Source organism: Phyllostomus discolor, chromosome 2 (assembly GCF_004126475.2).
Source record: "Phyllostomus discolor isolate MPI-MPIP mPhyDis1 chromosome 2, mPhyDis1.pri.v3, whole genome shotgun sequence".
Classification (NCBI taxonomy): Eukaryota; Metazoa; Chordata; class Mammalia; order Chiroptera; family Phyllostomidae; genus Phyllostomus; species Phyllostomus discolor.
The window spans coordinates 215,502,032-215,515,300 of record NC_040904.2 but is presented as its reverse complement, the minus strand read 5'-3'; the positions used below and the strand labels follow the sequence as shown (position 1 = coordinate 215,515,300).

General features: G+C 64.2%; 1 protein-coding gene across 1 annotated transcript in view; it reads right to left on the bottom strand.

The window, feature by feature from the left end:
* Positions 1–1,858, bottom strand: part of GRAMD4 (GRAM domain containing 4) — a 49,211-nt gene extending 47,353 nt beyond the window's left edge. Inside the window, exon 1 of the mRNA XM_028532545.2 lies at positions 1,697–1,858. Coding sequence (XP_028388346.2) covers positions 1,697–1,725 — 29 coding nt within the window. The 5' untranslated portion in view covers positions 1,726–1,858. The remainder of the gene's footprint in view (positions 1–1,696) is intronic.
* Positions 1,859–13,269: the final 11,411 nt, after the last annotated feature.

Sequence of the window (13,269 nt, the reverse complement as noted above, 5' to 3'; positions counted from 1 at the left end):
TGAGCCCGAACAGCGCTCTGTCAGCGCGAAAACGGTGATTCAGGGAAACCAGCCTGACCCTGGTTTCCAGCTGGCGAAGGTGAGGAGGCCCGGGGAGGGGGAGGAGGCGGAGGTCACGGGCGCTGGCGGCCGATTCGTTCCCCGACACCCACTCCAGGATGGGCTCCGCAGACAAGTGGGCCCCCCTCCCCCCGCTGCCCGCGCTGGGGGAGGACGGAACGAGCCGCCCACAGGGCCAGGGCCAAGCGGACCACAGCTCGAGAGTTTCCCCTGCGTCTCCAGGAAACACCTTTCCTGAGTGTGGCGGGCAGACGTGGCAGGGGCCACGCCGGCGGCACTGCCGGCCCCACGGCCCACCGCCGGGGCAGCTCCGAGGAGAGAAGGGCAGAGGCGGGGGCGGCACCCGTCCAGAGGCTGGGGGCGCCTACCTGCCGGTCCCCGGGCCCAAGCAGGCAGCCCCGCCATGAGTCCAGCGCTGTCCAGGCAGAGCAGGGGGCAGGGGCATTCCTGGAACACGCTCTCCTGGCCAGACTGCCTGTCCCCAAACAGGCCCAGGGCGCGGGAGGGGCAGAGCCAGGGAAACAATGGCCGCCCAGGGGGCAAAGGGCACTCCCGGCCTGGCCCGGGTGCTCAATCTGTGCGCTGGGTGTGCCCCATTGGCCCCCTCCCTCCTGTTGACGGGGGAAACTGAGACACAGACAGGCTCAACTGCCCAAGGTCAGAGCAGGAGTGTGGCCGGGGCGGGCGAGCCTCCCGAGCCCGCCACTCACAGCAGCCCAGCACAGGCCGGCCCCACCAGGCCCCGCTGGGGAGCAAGCCCCAGGGCTGGGCCATGGTGTGTGGGGAGGCTCTGAACTCTGACCTCCTCACCAGCCCACACGGGGAAGGCAAGAGGGGAACTCTACGCTGCAAAGGGGGTCCCCCAAACGCAGTGGTCCCTGCCTCTGCAAACGCTGGGCTGCTGGCAGGACCCGGCTCCCGCGGGTGCTCCCCCCACCAGGTCTCCAGCCCAGGGGTGGGTGCTCTTCCTGCCACAGAGCCTCCACGTGGGGCAGGGCCCGGCTCTGGCTCTCCTGCCCTCCCTGACAGGGGCGCAGGGCCTGCTCTGGGCAAAGGAGGGCCAAGCTGGGGGCTGCCCCGCTGCACCCCACCTCCGCTCCTGCCCACGGGCCTGGGCCCCAGCACAGCCCCGCTGACCAACAGTCGCAGACAAAGGCAGAGGAGGAGGCACAAACAGAGGTGTGAGCAGTGGGCGAAGGCCCACAACTTTTTGGCAGGGTCGTCACGGAGGTCGCAGGTCCCGGGGGCTCCCTCCTCTCCTGTGCCCTCACAGAGTGGGTCGGGAAGGCGACACGCGCCGAGCCCACGTCCCCGCCTGGCCCCGGTGATCCCCGCCCCACGACCACCACGCCAGCCCGGACCCCGCGCCCCCGCAACGTCCTCCTTTCCCTGGCGGGCCCAGTAGAACGCAGACCGGGAGACACCGAGCGCCGGGACGCGCCCCCGGCCCGCGCGGGACCCGGGGGCGTGTGTCGGGGCGCGCCCGCGCGGGGCCCTGCTCAGCGGGCCGCTGGCTCCGGGCGCGGGGAGAACGTGGCGGGGCGCGTCGGGTCGCGGCCCTGGCCGGCCAGTGCCGGGAGCGTGTCCGGGTGTCCGCCAAGGTCCGTGTGGGCGTCCGCGCGCGCGCGCCGCTTACCCTGAGCGGAGATCGGGGCCAACTCTCATCCACCCGCCGCCGCGGCGCCCGCCTCGCCGGCCGCCCGGCCGCACTGCACCTGCCGCCCGCCCGGGAGCCCAGCGGCGCCGGGAAGCGCGGAGGAGGCGGCCCCGCGGGTCCCGGCCACGAGCGCGGAGGCGGCGGCGGCGGCGGCGCCAGGTCGCGCGCTCGCGTCCCGCTGCGCGGAGTCTGCGCGCCCCCGGCCCGGGCTGCGCAGCCGCCGCCCCGCCCCGCGCGCTGCCAACTGCCCCCGGGCTCCCCGCACAGCCCCGCCCCGCGCCGCGCCTTAAAGGGACCGCCCCACGCCATGCCCCGCCCCCGCGCCGCCCCCCGCGCCGCTGGCGCCCGGGCCTGCGGGAGCGCGCCTGCCCTAATGGGTCCGCGCGCGCGAGTTTGGTCACGCGGCTCAGCCTTTGTTTGGGTGGCCCACGTGCGTCCCCGCCACTCGCGCCCACGTGCCTGCGCGGCGGCTCCAGCATGTCCGCTAGCCACTCGCGGTCACCGCCGAGCGGTCCCGCGCGTCTGGCTCGGCAGAGCCCTCGGGCACAGCCACGCACAAGCACGCAAGCTGCTGTCACCTTGCCCGGGGCCCGCCCGCCGGACACCCCATCGGGGGCACATGGGGGCCGCATCCGTTCGCAGGGGTCTCGTGGGAGGGCAAAAACTCGGGAATGAGGTCAGTCCGCACTAAAGGCGGGGTCAGCAACCTCAGTAGTCCAGGAGACCGCGCTGCAGAGAGAGAGAGAGGCCCCTGCCCAGGCGGGCCACGGCGCCCCGCTCCCTCCAGGGGTGAAGTTACCCGCCAGGCCAGGAGACCTGGGCTCTTGTCTCCTCCAAGGAAAGAATTCAGTCGCGAGAGAAAGTGCAGCAAAGCAAGCAGGCATTTATTGGCCGCAGCAAAAGCCCCCTCAGGACCGCGAAGCGAGGAAGGGCTCAGCACAGAAGCACCAGGAGAGCCCAGGAGGGGCTGCCTTAGCTCCCTCGGGAGGCAGAGCAAGGGGGCCTTGGGGACCAGGTTGGGGTTAGCCCTGTGTAAGCTGCTGCTGCCCTTTGCTCCCCGGGTTGCAAGACTCCGGAGGTCCCGAGGAAGAGGGGGCACAGCCATGCCCCCCCAGGGGGAGAGCGCGTGCTGGCCCGTTGTCTCAAGGGGTTCTCTCTCTCCTTCGCAGGTGGGAGTCGGGGGAGGCCTCAGGGGGCGGTTTCGGCAGCACCGTGGTCCGTTTTCCAGGTGTGCGCTTTCTGGGCCCCGGGCTCCGCTGGTTGGCCAGTGCCAGGGCAGGGGGTCACTGGTCGGTACAGCGGGTCCTGAGGCAGCCACAGTGTCACTTGCTGGTTTTGCTGCTTTTCTGGGCCTGCAGCGGAGACACTACCAAGGCCTGGGAGACGTCTTTAGGGAGGACAGGTTGGGGGGTCCAAACCCTGTGAGCCACGGCGTGCTAGGGGAGGCACAGGCACCCTGGGGCGAGGGCCTTGTTTTCCCAGCTTTGCCCACTGCCAGGCACCTGGGTCATTCAGCCCTGCTGACCATCTTGCTCTCACCCTTGACCTCACCCTTGCTCTGCTCCGGTCTGTCTAGCCGCCAGCCGCAGAGGCACTCAGATACCCGAGACCCACGCTCTCACTGTGCACAGAGCAGCCACCTCCAGTGGGACGAGCTGGCCCCACAAGGCCTGCTCGCCCCTGGGCCTGCAGGTGACCCCTGGCTTGCACACAGATGTGTCCAATGACCGTTTCTAACCCCAGGCCCTTTGCACAGGCTGCAGACCCTGCCTGGAGTGCTCTCCCTTACCTGTCACAGGCTCCAGCTGGGCACCTTCCTCTGACCAGCCAGCAGGGGCGCTGTGCTCCTTCCCTCCCAGCACCCAGACCTGTGGGTGGCCTTCACCTCTGAACTTGTCTTTCCCACCACCCTGTGCCCTGGGGCCCCATGGGACCCCAGCCCACATTTGACTCCAGCCTCCTAGCCCAGGGCCCCAGCAGGTGCTGGGCGTACTGTCCGAGGGACAGCACACTCCGGGAACAGTGGTTTTTCTCCTGCCATCTCACCCCTTTCTGCTCTTTTCGGGCACACCCACACTTACGTGCCCCCTCTTCCAGGAAGTCTTCCCACACCGGACCGCCCCTTTACTCTGAGCCCTCCCAGAGCCATTCTGTCCATCCTGGACTCTCTCCGAAGAGCCAGCCTGCCCACAGGCCCCTCCCAGCCAGCGCCCCCGTGTGGGCTTCCTCCTTCATCCTGGCCCCGGGCCACAGCCCCTGTCTCTCCTCCCCTCCGCACCCCCGCCCCAGCCATCCCATCCTTCGGGCTTGGACACTGGCCTCCAAGCTGTTGTCCCACCTTGGACTCTGAGCCCTGGCCACAGCCCTGAGGCATCGCAGGCGCCTGCTCTCTCTGCTCCCTCCCCCCAGCTGCTGGCCGGGCCATTGCAGCCTTTGGCCACACCGCCCAACCCTGGAGCCTCGGCTTCCTCATCTGTAAAGGGGGGAAGTGAGATGCCCATCTCGGGGCTGTGGTCTCTACTGAGGCCTGCGTGGTCCCCACCAAGGAGGTGGGTGCACCGTGCAGGGGAGGCCAAGGACGTGCAGGCCGTCCGAGGAGGGCTCCGGGACAGGGTGGACCGTGCCGGCCAGGGGGCTGGAGGCCCGCCAGCCTCGGTGTCCCATGCAAACCAGCATGTGTGCCCTGCAGTCCCTGGGAGTGCCTTGCACACAGTAGGCATGCAGCAAACGCCCTGCCGAGTGGCCAGATGACACCCAGAAATGTCACTCCCATATTTCGTCGACTTTAAGGTGCCATCGGTAAGATGCTCCGACTTAGTAACAGCTTCTCCGGGAACACGGAAGCACCCCCCGCTGCTGCAGCGGCTCTCCCGCGCTGCAGGTGCTCCGGCTTCTCAGGAGGTTGAGGGGGAAGCCGCGCGCACCTCCGGGGGCGGGACGCAGGACGCGAAGGGCTTCCCCTGCTGTGGTCCGGGGCAGGCTGTGCTCCCTGCAGAGTGGGGACGCCTCAGCGGGGCTCAGCCCGGCCGGGAGGCTGCAGAGCGGGGGGGGGGGCCCCCTGCCTGCAGGCCTGGGCCGGGCCTGCCCTACAGATTTTCAGTTCTGGCTTCTGAGCCTAACGGACTGCGCCACCTCGTGGCCGCGGACGGAAGCGCAGGAGCTGGCGCCACGCCCCTTGAGGCGGCAAGTTGGAGACCTTCCCAGGCCCCGCCCCTTACCCAATCTTGGTGCCGGGGCAGGCGGACCCAGAGCGGCTGCCACTTGCCCACGTGGCAGGATCTCTCTCCTCGGCAGGCCTGCCTCTGCCCCCTGGGGTGGGGACAGGGAGCGGGCCACTGCTAGCCTGGATCGAGGCTCTGCATCTTTGCTGTGTAACCCTGGCGGGTTCCTCCCCCTCTCTGAGCCTCACTTTCCCTACTTTGCAGGGTGGTGGCCGGGGACCTCCGTCCTCCTCGCCCCTCACTCGCTCCACAAGCGTGCAGAGGCAGCCAGCAGTCCCGCCTGGCCCTATTTGACCTTATCATGGGGCAGAAGGTTGGTGGGATCCACCTGCCCACGTGGTCAGTGAGGGGCTGGCGCTGGGGGCTGTGGAAGGAGGCCAGAGGGAGGCCGTGGCAGGAGGGGGCAGCCGGCTATGTTCTTGGGCCCAAGAGGGGCTGCGTGAGCTTGTTGGGGGTGGAGGGGGATTGTCAGCAGAGTGACCAGTGAGGGGGAACCCCAGAGGGATTCAACAGACCAGGTCTACACAAAGTTAGGATAAGAAAAACAGAGTAAGACAGAGAAATGTGATCCTATATCCTCTGTCCCATAGAACTTTCTAGAATGATGGAAATACCCTATATCTGCGCAGCCCAACTCAGTAGGTAGCCACCCGTGGTTACTGAGCACTTGAGACATGGCTGGTGCAACCAAGAAGCTGAGCTTGTGGGTATGTTTCATGTTAATTAATTCAACTGTTGGCAACCACATGTGGCGGGTGGTCCTACCACTCGAACAGCCCCCAGCCCCCATGAGTGACCATGGTGCATCGGACTCACTCCCGCAACATGTGAAAACTAAAGGCCAACCAACTAAGAAAAGGATAGGAATCATGGAGCAACAACATACTTCAGAATTAGAAACACTCGGAAAATGGAAGGCTGGAGGAAAAGAAAATTTGCGCGTCGAATGGGTGCAGGGAATAGCTGGAGATCAAAGCAGAAAGCAGCCGGAAGCGGAGACAGAGCTACCGGGGACGCGAGGGGGAAGAGACGAGGAAGGCAGGAAGTGCCTGGAGACAAACGGAAGGTGGGAAACAGGAGATTTTTTTTTTTTCATCAAAAAGAAGTGTGAAGCCCTGGCTGGCGTAGCTCAGTGGATTGAACACAGGCTGGGAACCAAAGTGTCCCAGGTTCGATTCCCAGCCAGGGTACATCCCTGGGTTGCAGGCCATGACCCCCAGGAGCCGCACATTGATGTTTCTCTCTCTCTCTCTCTCTCTCTCTCTCTCTCTCTCGCTCCCTTCCCTCTCTAAAAATAAATAAATAAAATCTTTAAAAAAAAAGCGTGAGATAGAAAGGACTGAGGGAGAACAGCAGGTGGGGAAGACAGGCAGGAAAGCCCGACACACGACTCCTTGTGGGGACGAACAAATACAGAAGCTGTGATCGGAGGAAGTGTTCCTGAATTGTCAAACAAACGCCCTTGAAATCACACACAGAAAGATCACGCCCCGTCCAAGCAACTCGGACCTGGAAGAACAAACACGGGGACAGCGGTGACTGTCACTGCTGAACTTTCTAGAACAAGAAAGGACGGTCCTTCGGACACCCTGGTGATAAAAAGAAAAACAGTGTCACCCGCAAGGAGAAATGCCAGACGCCCTTGGACTGCTGACAGCCAAGCCTCACACCAGCACACGTGTTCTGATAACATGAGCCCGGAATGTTCCGCCCGGTCCAAGCGGCCCCCGGCGTTGAAGGCTGGGGAGGGGCTGCTCCCTCCCGGTCAGGGTCGCTGCTCCCGGTCGGGGTCGCTGCTCCCGGGAGTCTCTCCTGGAATCCGTCCACGGGAATGACCTTCAGGGACCAGGGACGCCCTGGGAGGCAGCGAGAGGGGCCAGCGCGGAGCAGCGGCGGCACCTCGTCCTCGGAAGTGAACCTCACCGACCTGGTGTCCACCCCAGGGAGGTCGGGCGCGCGTGAGAAGCTGGGTGGGCTTGCCGGCCGCCTTCCGGGCCGTCACTGGGCACGGAAGTACGGCCTCAAACGGGGTGCGGGGGAGAGGAGGAGAGGAGGGTGAAAGCTACCAGCTGGTGTCGTCATGGCTCCCCCTAGGGGCCAGCAAGGTGATGGAAGAGAAAGGGGGGGAGGGGAGGGAGAGAGTGGGGAGGAGTGCGGAGGCAGGCAGGCAGAGGGCGGACCACCGATACTGGATAAAGATACTAATATAAAGTCACCAGCCCTGGCTGGCATAGCTCAGTGGATCAAGCACGGGTTGCAAACCAAAGCATCGCACGCAGGTTCGATTCCCAGCCAGGGCACATACCTGGGTTGCAGGCCATGGCCCCCGGCAACCACACATTGATGTTTCTCTCTTTCTCCCTCCCTTCCCTCTCTGAAAATAAATAAATAAAATCTTAAAAATATATATATGTTAAAAAAGTCATCAGTACAACATGCGAAGATATAATAAAAACACAGAGTAAATAAAATGGGCTATCTGAAGACAATTATTTGTCTTTAAAAGTGAAGAATACAAATTTATTTCATAGTCTTAAAAATTTAAAGGACAATTCATAAATTTCAAAAATAGTTCCCTCAAAGAAGGGTGAGACAGAGCAGAGAGTACTTATTTGAGAAATATTTTTTGCCCTGGCCGGGTAGCTCAAATGATTGAAGCGTCGTCCTGTAACCTTTCGGTTGCGGGTTCGATTCCCAGCCAGGGCGCACACCTAGGTTTCAGGTTTAGCCCCTGGTCTGGGTGAGTGAGGAGGGTGACCAACCGATGTTCCTCTCTCCCTGCCCCTCTCTCTAAAAACAAACAAAAATGTCCTTGAATATAAAAAAAGTAGAAAGAAAACAAAAATGAAAAAATACCTTTGTAGATTTCTTAGTAAAACAAAACTAATTTTTTAAAACTCTAGAAAAATGGCCCTGGCTGCTGTGGCTCGGTGGACTGAGTGCCAGCTTGTGAACTAAAGGGTCGCTGGTTCAATTCCCAGTCAGGGCACGTGCCTGGGTTGTGGGTCAGGTCCTCAGTAGGGGGCGTGCAAAAGGCAACCACACATTGATGTTTCTTACCTTCTCTTTCTCCTTCCCTTCCCCTCTCTTTAAAAATAAATAAATAAAATAAAATAAAAACTCTAGAAAAATGAAATGAAATAACCTAATTGCCCGTTTAGAGGGTGACAGAGCCACACAGAAGTGTTCCAAGTGACCTTCACACACCATAATTTGCACATCTCCCGTGGTATGTCACCCAAGGACAAAACGAAGCACAAAACCGAACTCTTCCCGGTGGCCGCGAGGGCGCCAGCGTTGCCGCTGTCTTCCCGGGCTGGTGGCATGCGCAGCGTGGCTCAGAGACCGTGAGAAATCGTCGTCTCCAGGTTGCGTGACAGCGGGGACTTCCGAGCAGGTCCACGACTTTCAGCGCTGCAGCCCCGGAGAGGAAATGTCGGGGTGTTGATTTATGCTGTATTTCTTCACAAACAAATGTTTGCTTTTTTCTGTCTAAGGAAAATGCCCTGGAAACGCCCCCCGCCCCTGCCCCGGGCAGCAGTGACACCCTAACAGGAGAGCGCGGTCCCCGACTTCCCGCCAGAGGAAGCAGCAGCGCTGTGCGGAGGGCGGGCTGGCTCCAGGCGGGGACAGGGAGTGTGCCGGGGCACCCGGCCACACGGAAAACGCGAGAAGCCGCCCAAGACCGCCGGGGTCGCGGCACAGTGACCAGAGGCCGCGGAGCGGGGAGAGGACGGCTGGGGGCTGATGAAGGTTAGAGCCACGGCGGCCGGAGTTCATGGACTGAGCCACAAGTGCAGCCGGGGCCAGGCCAAGTTCACGGTCACAGGCTCCCGGCGGTCAGTTCGTCATTCTGACACTCGCAGGAAGCAGGAAGACACCGGCATCTGTCTTGTGCGCCCCGAGGGTCGGGACTCAGGGTGACCGTGTTGCTGGTGAGGGGGAGTTTCTCTGTGTGGAATTCTGGCCAACGGACGAACAAAGAGGTGGTGATGGAGTTTGAATGGCGTCGCTTCCCGCCTCCTGGTGGATTAAGGGGCCCCGGTGAGGATGGGCCGTGGCCCACTGGGGGTGGTGCTGACCCCCCGAAAGGGAGACAGCCCATGGTGGTAACTCCTCGTGGGAAGCCCACCGTCACCCACGAAGTCACCCACCCAGAAACAGTGAGCTTGACTCTCAGGGGGTCACCGGGTCTGCCCCAGGTGGCGGCCACTGCCCCCTGGTGGCCGTTCACATCTACAGGGAAATGTATTCAGTTCAGTACAGTGCAGAGTTTGGTGCCTGGGCTGAGCCAGCCCTCCGTGGCCACGTGTGGCCGGTTCCCGCAGGACGGGCTGGCGTGGCTCACAGGGGCGGAGGGGCAGGGCGGGGCTGTTTCCCAGGGAGGCACCTGCTCACGGCCCCCTGGGAGCAGGCCCGCTCTCCACGGGCCTGAGGGCACACACAGATGTCGGGGGACTGTCAGGACTCGGGGCCGCGTTTCTGAATAACGGGCCAGCGAGCCGGCTAGAGAAACGGCGCAGGTGGAAATACCCCTGGAGACCATGTGGGCCCCCACCTTCCCAAGGCACGCCGAGAGCCCCCAGGCCCCTCAAGGCCCCCACCTCCAAGGGCTCCGTGACCCCCTCAAGGCCCCTGAAAGCTCCCCAAGGTGCCTCAAGGTCTCCCAAGATCCTGCAGACCTCCCCAAGTGCCCCAGACTCCCCAAGGGCCCCCAAAGTCCCCTAAGCCCTCCTAGGACCCCAGGACTTCTGGTCTCCCTGTGACGGCCCCCCAGGCCCCACGGCCACCCTCTGCACCCCAGCCCTCCAGGGGAGAGAACCCCACACCGCCTCTTTTCCCAGGGTGTCCGGCTGGAGGCCGCAGGGGGTGAACCCGACGGGCCAGTGCCTCACTCCCTGCCTTCAGCTACTAGACCTCTTCGGCTCGGCCTTGGGGTCACGTGACCTCCCAGGCAGGTCACACCGTGTCGGGCGCGACTGCCTGTCCCCGGCTCTGCCTTCAGTCCCTGCCAGAGTCCCTTCTCCCGCCTGGGCAAAACTGCCCCTAAGGGGAGGGTGGAGAGGCCCAGACTAGCCCCGCCTCTCTGGGGTAAGAGCCACGTGCAACCTCTGATAAGCCTGGTGCATGGACACATGGACAGAGGGACAGACAGACAGATGAGCCTCCTTGAGACCCGAGGCCCCGCAGCTCCTGGTTGAAAGAGGAAGAGACAGACGAGGAGGGAGGAGGGTTTGGCCAGTCCTGGCGTCCTTGCCGCACTCGTGGGGTGGGGTAGGGGTGGGTCGGGGCCCTGGAGCTAGGAGCCCCTGGACTTGACCCTGGTTCTGCCCCACAGAGGCTGTGTGTCTCCAGACGGGTTGCTGAGCCTCTCTGTGCCTGTGCATCCTCGCCTTTCCCTAGGGGTCAAAGAGCGCAGACCGCCAAGGGTTGTTAGGAGGGGTCACGGAGTCAGGGCTCACTCAGCATTTATAGCAGCGCCTGGCGTGGAGCAGAGGCGGGGTGACCAGGCCCTGGCGGCGTCCCCCAACCACCCTTAGTCATTCAGGGAGCGTTTCCCCATCGGGTGCCTGTGCCAGGCCCGGGCCGCGCCCGGAGTCGAGGGAGACGAGCCGAAGAGAAACACGACACACACACGCAGGGAACCACGGCCCACGACAGCCGGGCTTGTGTTCTTCCCGGGCTCAGAGGGACCTGAGAGGCAGGAAGGGGCACTGGGGTGGTCAGGGAAGGCTTCTCGGAGGAGGGGTATTTCAGCCGGGTGGCAGCGACAGGCTGGAGGCTGGAGAGCAGCAGCTGGGGGCTGGTGGCCGGCGGCCCCCTGACACCGACCGACCCGGCTCTCCTCTCGAGCTATAGCTGAACCCTGAGTCAACACACTAGCATGACTCAGGAGGCAGGACCCCGGGGAGCCTGGCCTGCCCCACCCCCGTGCACTGCTTCTGAGGTGTCATGCCTGCAGGCCTCCAGCCCTCGCCAGGGCCCGCGGCCACCACAGGGTGCGGCTGAGAGCCGAGCTGGGAGCCCGGGGCCGGCCTGGGCAGAGGCTGCACCCAGGAGCAAGCGGGCCGCGCTGACTCCCCAGAACACAGCCCGCACTGGCACCAGCCTGCCCAGGCAGGCCCTCGGCCCCCGCTCACCATGACGCAGCCGTCCAGGCCCGGCCCAGCAGCCGCTCCTCTGGGAAGCATTCCTGACCCCCGGGCTGGGCGGGGGTCTCCACGGGGTCTCTGGCCTTGGGGCTTTCCTGTGGGACGTGGACAGAGAGCAGAGCCACCCGAGAGAGGAGAACCAGACCGGCTGACGCGGAAGAGGAAATGCATTAACACATCCACAGCCAAATCGGAGGCACCCTTCAGGCACGGCTGGATCCAGGACTACAGGGCCCTGCCTCCCTCTGTGTCGGCTCATCTCCCGGCATCTCCGGGCTGGCTTTCTCCCCGGCCGGCAGCCCCGGCAGGACCAGAGGTTCTGTCTGCCCGGCTGTTCTACAAGCCGTTTCAGAACGGGGCCTCACTGGCTGAAGTCACCTGCCAACCCCCGAAACGGGAAGGACTGGGGTGAGCTGTACCCGGACCACGTGACCTGAGAGTGGGGGCCAGTGAGCTCCCTGCCGCTGGCTGCCCACCAGACCACCTGCTGCTGGGCAGGGACAGTGTCGGAACACCTGTGCGCCAGCGTCGCCCGCCACTGGGCCGGCCTCCGAGCCAGGGCTCCCGCCCACTGGCTTTGGGCGGGCTCCTCGGGGCCTTGGCACCCGCTGCCCCCTCTGCCCGGAACAGCGGAGCACCCCCCCCCCCCCCCCAGAGCACCTCCTTACCCTGCAGGCCTGCACCTCTAACCAGGCACCTGCCCATCACACGCTCAGGCTCCGCCCCCCGGCCACCTTCCCTCTCTTGGTGTTTCCTGCCTTTTCCCTTCCTGCTCGGCATCCCGGGGCACAGCTCCAGGTCCGAGCTCCGGTTCACGGGTTCTCTCCTCGGCTGTTCGCTTGGCGGAGCTGAAAGTTGCAACACTGATATCTTGGTTTGTAAAAGCGCTACTTGGCTGCTTTTCAAACCTGCATCTGCGAGGTCTTCTTCCCTAACAGACTCTCCTGCCTCTTTGCTGTTCTTCCTCACTGCATCTTGTGTCGCTTCATCTGTTTGGAGCGCTCAGCTACCTGAGGTTTGGGGTAGCCACGTCCTCGTCCTTTCTCCGGACTCCCACCCACGATGGCTTTTCCCGCGTTGCCACGTGGGACGCTTTCCTCCAGCCAGCGCTCTGGCTCGCGCCGACCGTCCCAAACAGGCACCCCGCTCTGGGGCTGCTCTTTCACCCCTCGGCGTGGGGTTCCGCCCGTGAGAGCCCCCAGCCCCAGCTCTGCACGGCCGTAACTTCTCGGGGAAACCAGCGTGGCCGTCCTGTGCGCCTCCCTGCGGCCCCGAAGCTGACATGCCCTCGCTTCCAGGAGCTCGCTTCGCTGGCAGGCGGGATCGGACGGGACCTCTTGCTCCCTGTCAGGGGGTCTCCCCGTTAAGGGTCTCAGCTCCAGCGAGGAGTCTCGGGGCCCCTCCTACTCACTGCCCCCCGCCCCCGCCCTGCCTCCGTCCTCATCTGGCGCGAACATCCATGAGATGCTGGTGTTCCTCTGCCTGTCCCCGCTGCTCCCCTGGTTTGTTTCTTCAGGAGCCTGGCAAGGTCAGGAGGTCATGAGCGTGGACAACGCCGGGGCCCGCTAGCAGCGCGCTGGCCTGTTGGGGCACCCGCTGGCCCCGCTGCTGGAAGTCAAGTCCAGCAGCAGCTACACCTGTGCTCTCTGGGCACCACTGCACCGAGGGTGGGCGGACACCGTCAGGGCTGCCAGTCAGTGACCTGGAGAGGAGAGGTGGTCCGGGGTTATCGGGGTGGGCCCAGCGTCATCATGAGGGGACTTAGAGAGTGGCAGCAGGAGGCAGAGAACCAGCGCCGGAGCGCGGCGGCGTGAGGGAGGCCACGGGGCGGCCAGTGCTGGCATCGGGGGGCCGGGGAGGACAGGCCCTGGCCCAGGAGGGTGTGTCGTCTGAGCAGCGGGACCGGTAGGGGAGCGGGTCCCCCCACCCACAGGAGCCACAGGAAAGGACGCTGGGCTGCTGATGCTGAGTCAGCCAGCGAGACCCGTGTTGGACCCCCGACCTCCGAACGGCAGGATGAAAAGCGTGTGTCTTAAGCCACCAAGGTCGTGGGCTGCTGTTGCATCAGCCACAGGAAACGAATTCACCCCGTTTCACGGGGGAGGGGAAGGGACGTGCCCAAGCCCACGGCCAGGGGCACCGCCAGGCCTCCTGCCTCCCTGCCCGGCACTCCTCGTCC